This window comes from Daucus carota, chromosome 1 (assembly GCF_001625215.2).
Source record: "Daucus carota subsp. sativus chromosome 1, DH1 v3.0, whole genome shotgun sequence".
Classification (NCBI taxonomy): domain Eukaryota; kingdom Viridiplantae; phylum Streptophyta; class Magnoliopsida; order Apiales; family Apiaceae; genus Daucus; species Daucus carota.
Window position 1 is genome coordinate 47808469 of NC_030381.2, and position 11900 is coordinate 47820368.

Below are 11900 nucleotides of genomic sequence, written 5' to 3' on the forward strand. Positions count from 1 at the left end.
AGCAAAAGACCATACGCGTTTGGCCCTTTCCCACTGGTCTTTCAGCGTGTGGAATTTTTTACAAATCAATGAAAAAAAAATACTATGATTTTTCAAAAGATGGCTAGTCCTAAAAAGGAATGCTATGATGTTTATCTCATTATATAAGTTCACACTTCATAACTATGGATAACATCGAAAATTTACTTCAACACTTGGCAAAATAAAATAAAAAGAGTACTAGGATGGATGATTTATTGTGCTCCAGTTTTGTTATTTTCTTGATTTTTATAAACACTTGTTTTGCAGCTGACATCTTGAATGTGAAGCAAACACTGAGGGATGATGGCAACAGCAGTCTTGTTTCATCTGGTGGTGATTTCGAGCTTGGATTCTTCAGCCCCGGAAGCTCCAAGAATCGATATCTTGGCATATGGTTCAAGAAGGTCTCCAACAGGACTGTTGTTTGGGTTGCTAACAGAGAGGCTCCACTTCTTGACACTTCCGGGGTGCTCAGGATTGGTGCCAATGGAAATTTGGAACTTGTGAATGGTAGAAACAGCACAATGTGGTTTTCTAATTCGACAAAATCTGCGAAGAATGAGCCTGTGGTGGCACAACTAATGGATTCCTCAAACCTTGTGATCAGGCATGAAAATGACACTGACCCTGAGAAGTATCTGTGGCAAAGTGCTGATCACCCTACTGATCATATTTTGTCAGGCATGAAACTTGGATGGGATTTGAGTAGAGGGCTGGAACGATATCTTACATCGTGGAAAAGTGTTAGTGATCCTTCACCTGGGAATTACACTTTCAGAATGTACCTTGAAGGATATCCACAGATGAAAGTGGCTGATGGTTCTAGTTCTACCACAAGTTTCAGATTTGGACCATGGGATGGCATTCAGTTTAGTGGTGTGTCGTTTAATATCCCGGATCTCAATTTTGACTTGAAACTTATTGTGACGGATACTGAAATTTATTCCAAGTTTGATGTGAACAATAATTCCAGGCCTGTGAGGTTTGATCTGAATCCTGAAGGACTAATTGAGCTTCTAACTTGGTTTGACAATTTTAAGAATTGGACATTCAGTCAGTACATTAGTGTGCTTTATGATCAATGTGACCCTTATGGACTTTGTGGGGCATTTGGTAGTTGTGACATTACTCGAGCTCAATCAGGACAAAGTGCTTGTGAATGTTTAGGAGGATTCGTGCCTCGGTCTTTGGAAAAATGGAAACTTGCAGATTGGTCCGGTGGATGTGTTCGTTCAGCTCCATTAACTTGTGGAAGTGGAGAAGAATTCCAGAAGATTCCGGGCCTTAAATTGCCTGATACTCAGACTTCGTGGTTCAACCGAAGCATGAGCCTTGCTGATTGTGAGACCGAGTGCAGAAAGAACTGTTCTTGTACAGCTTACTCAAATGTGGATATTAGACAAGGCGGCTCTGGATGTATGCTATGGTTTGGTGATCTCATTGATATGAGAAATTACGCAGACAATGGCCTTCCTCTATATGTGAGAACTGCTTCTCAACCAGGTAAGACAAGTTTCTCATACATATAAATTTAAAAGTTTATTACGATTTTTTTTGAAAAAAATATCTTTTCTTAATGCTTTTTATTGTTTGGTTGCACAGCTGTGAATGGGAGCTCAAGTAAAAAGGGAGGAGTGAAGATCATTGCCATTATCATTCCTACTATAATAGGATTGTTTGTACTGCTAGGCCTGATTCTGATATATGTATACAGGAAGAGAAAGCTGAGTAGTAAAGGTATATTTTTTATAAACTATTGTAGAAAATTGAAAGATGTTTGGATCAAGTACTTTTGTTGCTTACGACAAAGCTCTGCGGAATTTGCAGGATTAGCAACTCTGAAACCTACTAATGATGGTGGAAATGAAGATCAGGGTCAAGACCTGGAATTGCCATTGGTTGAATTTGAAGAAATTGCCAAGGCTACGAATAACTTTTCCCTAAACAATAAGCTCGGAGAGGGTGGTTTTGGCCCTGTCTACAAGGTATGCACATATTGAACCGCGTTTATCATACTACTAGGAATGTCTAATGAAGTTCAGCATAATGATTAAGTAGACATGATACGGTTCTAAAACTTTTGACTGTCCTTGTTTTCAGGGAACTTTGGTTGATGGACAGGAAATAGCTGTAAAGAGACTCTCCAAGACTTCAAACCAAGGACTCCATGAGTTTAAGAATGAAGTGAAATGCATTGCCGAACTGCAACACAGAAATCTTGTGAGGCTTTTAGGATGTAGCATTGAGGATGGAGAAATGTTGTTGATCTACGAATACATGTCCAACAAAAGTTTAGATGTCTTCATTTTCGGTAAGACTGTTGTTGATATTATTGTACTGGAAAATTCACTTATAAGTTGTTCATGTAGTGTACATTTTCGACACAGAAACTAAATTATCTTACAAGTACTAAACTACTAGTGTCTCTACAGACAAAGAGCTAAGCATGTCACTGGATTGGCCAAAGCGCTACAATATCATTAACGGCATTGCCAAGGGCCTACTGTATCTCCACCAGGACTCGAGACTAAGAATCATTCACAGAGATCTCAAAGCCGGTAACATTCTCCTCGATCATGAGATGAGTCCTAAAATTTCAGATTTTGGCCTGGCAAGAAGTTTTGCAGACAACGAAAGTGCAGCCAACACCATTCGCGTAGTTGGAACATAGTAAGAAATGCCTATTATCCTCCAAATTTTGCTCCTAATTACCATATCTCTCAATCTACTAAAACATCTTTCAATCTACTTTTCCAGCGGCTACATGGCCCCAGAGTATGCTATCGAGGGACTATTCTCTGTCAAATCCGATTCCTACAGTTTTGGCGTCCTGGTCTTGGAGATAGTAACCGGGAAAAAAATAAGACAATTTTACAATTCCAAGGACAACCTTAACCTCCTCGGCCATGCATGGAAACTTTTCAATGATGGCGAATCCTTAGACCTTGTCGACGAGGCAATGTTGGGATCATGCAGTTCTTCAGAAGTTTTGCGAGCTATTCACATCGGATTGTTGTGTGTGCAGCCATATCCGCAAGACAGGCCAAACATGACATACGTTGTGTCGATGTTGGATAGTGAAAATGAGCTTCCTAAGCCAAAACAGCCAGGGTTTTTCACTGATAACAGAGTGCAACAGGGCTCAGAGTATCCGTCTCACCATAGTGAGTCAAGTGTAACAAATAATGATCTGAGTATTACAGTGTTGGAGCCTAGGTAGTAATTGTACATTGTTTGGCACCATTTTTTTAAGCATATTATTTTCCTTCTGAGATCCTGTTATGATCCGATATTTCTAAAATATTGGATGCTCCACGAGGATGAAAATTTTGTATGACATAATAATTTTTGAGATCAAATACATATATTCATTTTTTTTTTGGAATTTATTATTTTATCATTTTTGCTGTAAAATTCGTTCACGAATAAGACTATCGTTGATACCTGTAAACATTGTGTCTGTGATTTCCTCTCTTTATTCAGTAGAATGTGTTTATGAAATATTTATTTCGTCTAACTCATTCGTAAAAATTAAAATTAATCTTCGGTCTGTTTAAACCTTTTAAAATGTGTAACAATTTGGAGCAAAATTAAGTTTTATCCGGACAAATGGGTTTTTCTAACATGTGCTCGTGGCCATGAGCACACAATAGAAAAACCGATCATAAATAAACCAAATATCTTTCCAGCTAAAAAAAATCTATTCTGATTTAGTTGGACATCCCGAAGTTGTAGATCCTCCTTAATTAGATTATCGGAATACTGGACCAGAAATCCGATTTCCTGCTTTATTTTTCGCTCCAGCTGGTATCATTTAATAAGCCTTCCTTTCGACTCTGCGGCGTATTTATACAAGTTGTCGATTTGAATATGGGTATAGCCGTATAGGTAGATCATCATTAAACATGTCGTTATCGAAAAGATAATGAATGTCCGACGAGGCTATGACTAATTTATTAAGCAATTCACATTCAAGCTAAGATCAATTCATGATCAAACGCCTGCCAGAAAATCAATTATTCAGTGATTTAAAATATTAATCAATCAAAACTCGAATATACTTTAATAATAACTCATAAATTTCTCATATAATTTTCATAGATTAACAGAACTTTTTATTTTTGAATAAATAGATTAACACACCTAATAATAATAATAGGGGTTAATTATCAACTAGATCATTTTTTACACTAGAAAATATCAAGTGGATCACTCAGAAATTTTTGATCACATTTAAATCACTAAAATCATAAAAAATATCAAAAAAACATTTTTAATATTTTTTTTAAGAAATAAACTTAATTTTTTTATCGAGTTTCACATATTTTTCGTACTTTGTACGTCACACAATAAATATTCTAGGAGTATACAAAATGTTTTAAGGTCAATGATTGGCACACTGTTGTTTTGTCCATGGGAAGTTGATGAAATGGCAAAAACAAAGCAGAGGAGACCCTGTTGGCACCTATTAGACGCACCAACTGGTCAGTTCACCACCCATAATTACACGTAAGAATCCACCCAAAATATTCAAACACAAGTCTATTGAGGCGGCCACTCTTTTTCAATACAATGCACACATGATGCAACTAGCAACTTGCATCTTTCTTGTCTTCTTTGTTTACAAATAATTTTATACATTGAATGATAAGGGATAAAAAAAAACAATGAACGAAGCAATGGTAATGATAAGTTGCACTAGCTGCATTTTTTTCCTTTTTAGTGGTTTCGTATTCTTCATCACCTTTATTTCTGTAGCAGATGCAGCAGACACCTTGACTGGGAATCAAGCCCTTGTGGATGATGGAAAGAGCAGCATTGAATCCTCTGGTGGGGTTTTTGAGCTGGGATTCTTCAGCCCCGGAAAGTCCACGAATCGATACGTGGGGATTTGGTACAAGAAGATATCAATTAGGACTGTGATATGGACTGCTAATAGACAGGCTCCAATTCTTGATAGTAATTCAGGAGTTTTGAGGATTAGGAATGCAAGATTAGAGATTTCTGATGGTGCTGATGTCATTTGGTCATCCAATTCTTCGTCGTCCGATAGTAATAATGCTTCTGTGATTGTTCAGCTTTTGGATTCAGGCAATTTGGTGATCAGCAATGGGAATGCCAGTAGGTTCATTTGGCAGAGTTTTGATTTTCCTAATGACAATCTTCTGCAAGGAATGAAAATTGGATGGGACTTGGAGAGAGGACTAGAAAGATCTTTGGTGTCGTGGAAAAGTACTGATGATCCTTCTGTAGGTGATTTTACACAGAGGGTAAGTAGAATTGGTTACCCTCAGATGCTTGTGTCGAAACATTCAGTTGTGCAGTTCAGATTTGGACCATTTGATGGGATTCAGTTCAGTGGTGTTACCTATACCAGACAAGAATTGGATTTTCAGTTGTCACTGGTTCGTGATGACAGGGAAATTTATTCGAGTTTTGGGATTAATGGGAATTCTGATCCTGTAGTGAGGTATATGTTGCTTTCTGATGGATCGATACAAGTTCTGTCTTGGGATGATGAGAGCAAAAAATGGGAGGATTATTTGAGTGTTCAGAGGGATGCTTGTGATCAGTATGCAGTCTGTGGTGCCTATGGTAATTGTAACAATACGAAATTGAGAGATGAGGCAGATTGTGGATGTTTAGGGGGGTATGTTCCGAAATCTCCAGAAAAATGGAAATTATCAGATTGGTCTGATGGATGTGTTCCAAGAACTCAATTTGATTGTAGAAATGGAACAGATATATTTGTTGAGTATTCAGCTATGAAATTGCCAGACACTCGGACCGCTTGGTTTAACCAGACTATGGGGCTTGTTGATTGTAAAAAGGAGTGCTTAAAAAACTGCTCTTGTACAGCTTACTCAAACATAGATATTAGACAAGGTGGAACTGGCTGCTTATTATGGTTCAATGAACTTCTTGATATCAGAGATTTTAAGGACACTGGACTTAAATTCTATGTAAGAACTTCTTCGTTAAATACAGGTAACCACAACTACGTTTCTCAACATAGATTCTAGTTGTTTTCATCTTGTTCATGTAAGTGATTCTTTTGGCTGCAGAGGCAAATAGAAGTTCAACAGAAAAGAAGGGAGGAAGCAGCATTGTTATAATCATTGCTGTGTTGGTAGTGGTGGCAGTACTACTAGTCCTGATTGTGATTTTCCTCTGCAGAAGGAGGAATATCCGTAGAAGGAAGAGAAGGAGGCGAGGTAATCATCTCAATTTTCCAAGTATGTTTACCTTAATGACGAATTGTGCATTATCTATATGCTTTACACCTCTCGGTGTGCAGGAAGATTAGCATTGAATCCACAAACTGAAACCGGGAATGACAATGAGAGCAAAGATCTGGAGTTACCATTGTTTGATTTCCAAACCATTGCTAATGCTACAAACAACTTTTCCTTGAACAATAAGCTGGGCGAGGGTGGTTTTGGGCCTGTCTACAAGGTAATATTGATTTCTTAGGTCCTGTGAACTATTACATTGTCTGCAAATGCATAGTTATTAGTAATACAAGTTACTGATTAGAGAGAGCGTATATAGACTGCAATTCAGAAACCATCGTGAAATTATTGAAAGAGAGCTACTAGAAGAAATTTATGAAACTATCTTGATGATCTTTTTCAGGGTATTTTGGGCCACGAACAAGAAATAGCAGTCAAAAGACTTTCAAAGACATCCAGACAAGGGCTGGATGAGTTCAAGAACGAGGTTTCATGCATAGCAAAACTGCAGCACCGAAATCTTGTGAGACTTCTGGGATGCTGCATTGAGCACAATGAAATGATGTTGATATATGAGTACATGCCAAACAAGAGTTTAGATACATTCATTTTCGGTATGCATGACCTCAAAATTTTGTTTACATATCCAACATACTGATAGATGAGTAGTGAAAATCATGATCTGGTCTAATTTGGATGACATTTTGAACAGACAAAGAATTAAGCAAGGTACTTGATTGGCCCCAGCGCTACAACATTATAAAAGGCATCGCTAAGGGCCTTTTATATCTTCACCAAGACTCTAGGCTAAGAATCATACACAGAGATCTCAAAACCAGCAATGTTTTACTTGATCATGAAATGAGTCCGAAAATTTCAGATTTTGGCTTGGCAAGAACTTTTGGAGGGAATGAAACCGGAGTAAATACAGCGAAAGTAGTTGGCACATAGTAAGAATGGCTCTAACATGTCAAGCCTATTACTCTCAAATATCTAAAGCTAACATGATTTGTATTACTTTGTTGTCCTGCAGCGGCTACATGTCACCAGAGTACGCCATTGATGGGTTTTTCTCAGTTAAATCAGACGCTTATAGCTTTGGTGTCGTCGTGCTAGAAATAGTAAGTGGAAACAAAATCAGAGGCTTCTACAATGCAGATAACAATCTCAATCTTCTTGGTCAGGTGAGCATACACAACTCACTATTTCATCCAAATTTGACCGGTTATGGTCTAAAAATCATAACTAAACCATTTAAATTTCATAGGCATGGAAAGTGTACAAAGAAGGCAACATTCTGGACCTAGTTGATGAGGCATTCAAGGAATCATGCAATAATTCAGAAGTTTCGCGAGCTGTACAAATCGGGTTATTATGTGTGCAACCATACCCGAAAGACAGACCGAATATGAGATTTGTTGTGTCCATGCTAGGCAATGACAATGAGCTGCCACAGCCAAAACAACAACCTGGTGTTTTTCATGACAGGAGGATGCAAGACTCTGATACTTCATCGAGTATGCAGGGATCTTCTACATCTAATGAATTGTCCATAACAGTTCTTAATCCTAGATAGTAAAAGAAAAATTTGTTCTCTATATATTTTTGCTCAGTGATTTGTACAATCAATTTTTTGATACATTTCTAATACACGATTGTTCTTGTGAGAGGAATTTGGTACAGCAATTTGATGATTAGCCTAACAGCTAATTATCTGCTGACCTATGTTACCCGAACTCGGCTGAAAGTGTCCAAACTGGATATGTGTCCGAGTGTCGGACTCCGCAATAATTTGAAAATTTTATATTTTTGGCCTAAAATAAAGTGTCGGAGTGCCCATACCTATGTCCGAGTGTTGAGTGTCCGACACGAGTACTTGAAGCAAAATGAAGAGTCGGGGTAACATAGCTGCTAACAACAATGCCGAGAACCAAGATACATCATACACACACCATTGTGAACATCCTGCTGTGCATGACACCTGCATAGCTGCATATGAAAAGAAAAAACACATGCATAATTCGTTCAATAAAGGATCTCTGTGATTGTTCGATAAGAACAGAAAACGTGCTAGATAATTGATGGTATTCTGTTGAGGTGTGCTCTTAATCATTAATGCTTTTATCCAACACAATCTTGATAAGACTCTTGAATGGCCACTGCCATGCCCATACAAAGTGAGTAACTGCTTAGTCAAAGGCCTAACACAATGCTATGTAATGTGTTACATTGTAAGAAAATGTTGTATGAATGTTTTTACATTATGAAACAAAAAAGCCCCCTGATTACAGGGGACGAAACCGCTGTTGTTTTAATTTGTTTTATTTTGATTTTCATCTTGATAACCACCTGTGATGCACTAAACGCTATAAGCTCGAATCGAATCATCCAAGATGGATTTAGTACTATTGAGTCGGCTGGTGGGATATTTGAGTTGGGATTTTTCAGCCCACTGAGATCCAAGAAAAGATATTTGGGTATTTGGTACAAAAAAATATCGATCAGGACGATTATATGGGTTGCTAATAGGGATGCTCCACTTAGAGATACTTCAGGGATCATGAGGTTTGATGAAAATGGAGTTTTAGTACTAGTTGATAGTACTAATAGCATAAAGTGGTCTACAAATTTATTGAAATCTGTGGCAAGTCCGGTGGCAGAGCTATTAGATAATGGTAATTTTGTCGTTAGGAATGAAAATGACACTCGCCTTAAGAATATAGTGTGGCAAAGTTTTGATCACCCTGCAGATAATCTTCTCTCTGGCATGCGAGTTGGATGGGATTTGCAAAAAGGACTTTACAGGTACCTTTCATCCTGGAAAAGTTCCGAAGATCCTTCTCTTGGTACTTACAAGATAAGTTTGAATCTGGATGGATACCCCCAAGTGCTTTTGTGGAAAGGCTCAGTTTTGCAGTTCCGGTTTGGGCCATGGGATGGTATTCAGTTCAGTGGTGTCTCTTTTGATGTGCCTGATACACATTTTGCAGTGAACTTTTTAATTGATCCGAATAAAATATCTTTTAACCTTGAAATTCAGAATGCTAGTACTGATACGAGGGTGATGTTAACTCCGGATGGAGATATACAAGTTCTTAGGTGGATTAATCAAACGAGGGAATGGAAGATTTATCTGACTGCACCAAGGGATGATTGTGACCATTATTCAGTATGTGGAGGTTATGGTAACTGTAACATAACACGATCTCTCTCGGGACATGCTGTGTGCGGGTGCTTGAAAGGATACAAGCCTAGGTACGTAGAAAAATGGAGAGTAGGAGAGTGGTCTAATGGATGCATCCGCAAGACTCAGCTAGCTTGTGGATCTGGAGATGGTTTTGTAAAGTATTCAGGGCTAAAGTTGCCAGACACGCAAAATTCATGGTTTAATCATAGTCTGAGTCACGAAGAATGTAAGAGCTTCTGCTTGAAGAATTGCTCTTGTACAGCTTATGCAGGTCTAGATGTTAGAAAAGGTGGAATTGGGTGCATGTTGTGGTTCAGTGAGCTGCTTGATATCAGAGACTACAGTGCAAATGGGCTAGACTTATATGTGAAAGTTGCTGCCTCAGAACTAGGTAAGGCAACTTAAAAGAATTACTACTTAACATTCAGAGTTTTTCCTGTTCTGAAGAAAATAAAATTTTATCTGCAGCGGCCTATTCAAGCTCAAGCGTGAAGAGATTAAGGAGGACTCTGATCATCGTTATATTAGTAGTGCTAACGTTACTGCTTTACCTATGTGCAAAAACTTTACGTAATAGGAGAAAGCTTAGGAGAAACGGTAAATTCACCACTTCATCTGAATTTAAATTTTTTGCTTAGTCTGTTTCTGGTTTTTTTTTTATTTTTTCTGGAGTTTCTTGCATAGGGTAGTAAAATCCTGCTATGCATCTATTTGGATTCCGAGTTCTGGGAACATTTCAATACAAATAATATGGTAAAATATTTATTATGTTCAGTGAAATCATTCCTCGAATTTACAGGAATATTATCAGTACATCAAGAAAGTACTACTAATGAACATAGCAGGGAGGATCTGGACTTACCACTGTTTGATTTTGTGATGATCGCCAGTGCCACTAATAATTTCTCCGAAAGAAATAAGCTTGGAGAGGGCGGCTTTGGACCTGTCTATAAGGTTGATCAACATATAAACTTTTTGCTGCACTAATAATTTAGGAGCAGAGTCTGAAACGTACCTTATGATGATTCTCAGGGAACATTGAACGATGGACAAGATATAGCCGTAAAGAGGCTCTCGAAGACATCAAAACAAGGACTAAATGAGTTCAAGAATGAGGTTTCATGCATAGCCAAACTCCAGCACCGGAACCTTGTGAGGCTTCTAGGATGCTGCATTGAAGAAGGAGAAATGCTGTTAATATATGAATACATGCCCAACAAAAGTTTAGATTCCATCATTTTTGGTATTATGCAAGTCAATCTGGTTACTTTCATGATCAGATTCAGTTGTGCTGAATATAATAACATAGTTGACATATTGTGCAGACAAAGAACTAAGTAAGCTATTAGACTGGCAACAACGCTACGATGTCATTAAAGGCATTGCTAGAGGGATTCTTTATCTGCACCAGGACTCTAGGCTGAGAATCATTCATCGAGATCTCAAATCGAGCAATATATTGCTGGATGTTGAGATGAACCCGAGAATCTCAGACTTTGGAATGGCTAGAAGTTTTGGCGGAAGTGAAAGGGAAACGAATACCACAAGAGTGGTTGGAACATTGTAAGAATTTCAAAACGAAGTGAATTTCCGATCCCTATATCTTTGTACCCTTATTATACTTTCTATTTTCTTGCAGCGGTTACATGTCTCCAGAGTATGCACTCGATGGAATGTTTTCGGTTAAATCTGATGTCTATAGCTTCGGTGTAATAGTCATAGAGATACTCAGCGGTATGAAAATGAGAGGTTTCTATCAATCAGATCCCAGCCTAAACCTTCTTGGTTATGTAAGTCTTTACAAACTACTCCTTCGGTCCCCGTGACTTGTATATATTGGAAAACAGATACGGGAGTGCCGCACGCACTTTATTACTCCAGTTCTATAACTATATTTTTATAAAAGTATTAAAATACGTACCAAACAGTGAAAAAAAACCGTATAGAAATGAACGGGACAGCATGAGTAATTTATATCATGTTCCTTGTTGCATGGTTTTAGAATAACTAACAAATAATATCCAATCATACTACACAGGCATGGAAACTATACAAAGATAGCAATTTTCTGGAACTAGTTGCAGAGGACATCGTAGAAAACTGCAGTTCTTCGGAAGCTCTTCGTGTCGTCCAAATCGGATTATTGTGTGTTCAACCACATCCAGAAGACAGGCCAAGCATGTCAACGGTGGTGTTAATGCTATGTAGTGAAATCACACTTCCTGAGCCTAGACAGCCAGGGTTCTTCACAGAGAGGATACCTCTTAATTCAGATTCTTCAACTAGCAATGTCCATGAATCATCTTTATCCACTGGATCATGTATCAAAGCTTTAGTCCCGAGATAGTTGACTTGGTTTCATATTTGTATAGTAATTTTAATATTTTGTTAATAATTCTGCATTTCTGTGTTTCGTCCACATGGAGCAGAATCCGGACATTGATGTACATTTTAAGACA

At 38.0% G+C, this 11900-nt stretch overlaps 4 protein-coding genes across 5 annotated transcripts; all 4 read left to right on the forward strand.

The window, feature by feature from the left end:
- The first annotated feature begins 127 nt into the window (after nt 1-127).
- Nucleotides 128-3406, forward strand: LOC108204348 (G-type lectin S-receptor-like serine/threonine-protein kinase At4g27290). The gene is made up of 6 exons (XM_017373732.2): nt 128-1524; nt 1624-1758; nt 1849-2006; nt 2122-2332; nt 2454-2691; nt 2779-3406. Exons 1-6 carry the CDS (start codon nt 225-227, stop codon nt 3239-3241), a joined length of 2505 nt encoding a protein of 834 aa, XP_017229221.1. The 5' UTR covers nt 128-224; the 3' UTR covers nt 3242-3406.
- A 1160-nt stretch (nt 3407-4566) lies between these two features.
- On the forward strand, nt 4567-7921 carry LOC108204347 (G-type lectin S-receptor-like serine/threonine-protein kinase At4g27290). Of its 2 annotated transcripts, XM_064085792.1 has the most exons (8): nt 4567-4703; nt 4783-6009; nt 6087-6236; nt 6320-6477; nt 6658-6868; nt 6967-7204; nt 7288-7438; nt 7522-7921. In XM_064085792.1, exons 2-8 carry the CDS (start codon nt 5196-5198, stop codon nt 7828-7830), a joined length of 2031 nt encoding a protein of 676 aa, XP_063941862.1. In that variant the 5' UTR covers nt 4567-4703; nt 4783-5195; the 3' UTR covers nt 7831-7921. The 2 variants fall into 2 exon arrangements, with proteins under 2 accessions (XP_063941862.1, XP_017229220.1); XM_017373731.2 differs by having other exon boundaries at nt 4603-6009.
- A 143-nt stretch (nt 7922-8064) lies between these two features.
- On the forward strand, nt 8065-9915 carry LOC108223667 (G-type lectin S-receptor-like serine/threonine-protein kinase At4g27290). Its single transcript, XM_064085793.1, has one exon. The coding sequence runs from the start codon at nt 8464-8466 to the stop codon at nt 9844-9846; it is 1383 nt and encodes a 460-aa protein (XP_063941863.1). The 5' UTR covers nt 8065-8463; the 3' UTR covers nt 9847-9915.
- Nucleotides 9914-11900, forward strand: LOC108204350 (G-type lectin S-receptor-like serine/threonine-protein kinase At4g27290). Its single transcript, XM_064085794.1, has 6 exons — nt 9914-10038; nt 10241-10395; nt 10474-10684; nt 10767-11004; nt 11081-11231; nt 11480-11900. The coding sequence occupies exons 2-6, from the start codon at nt 10321-10323 to the stop codon at nt 11786-11788; spliced, it is 984 nt and encodes a 327-aa protein (XP_063941864.1). The 5' UTR covers nt 9914-10038; nt 10241-10320; the 3' UTR covers nt 11789-11900.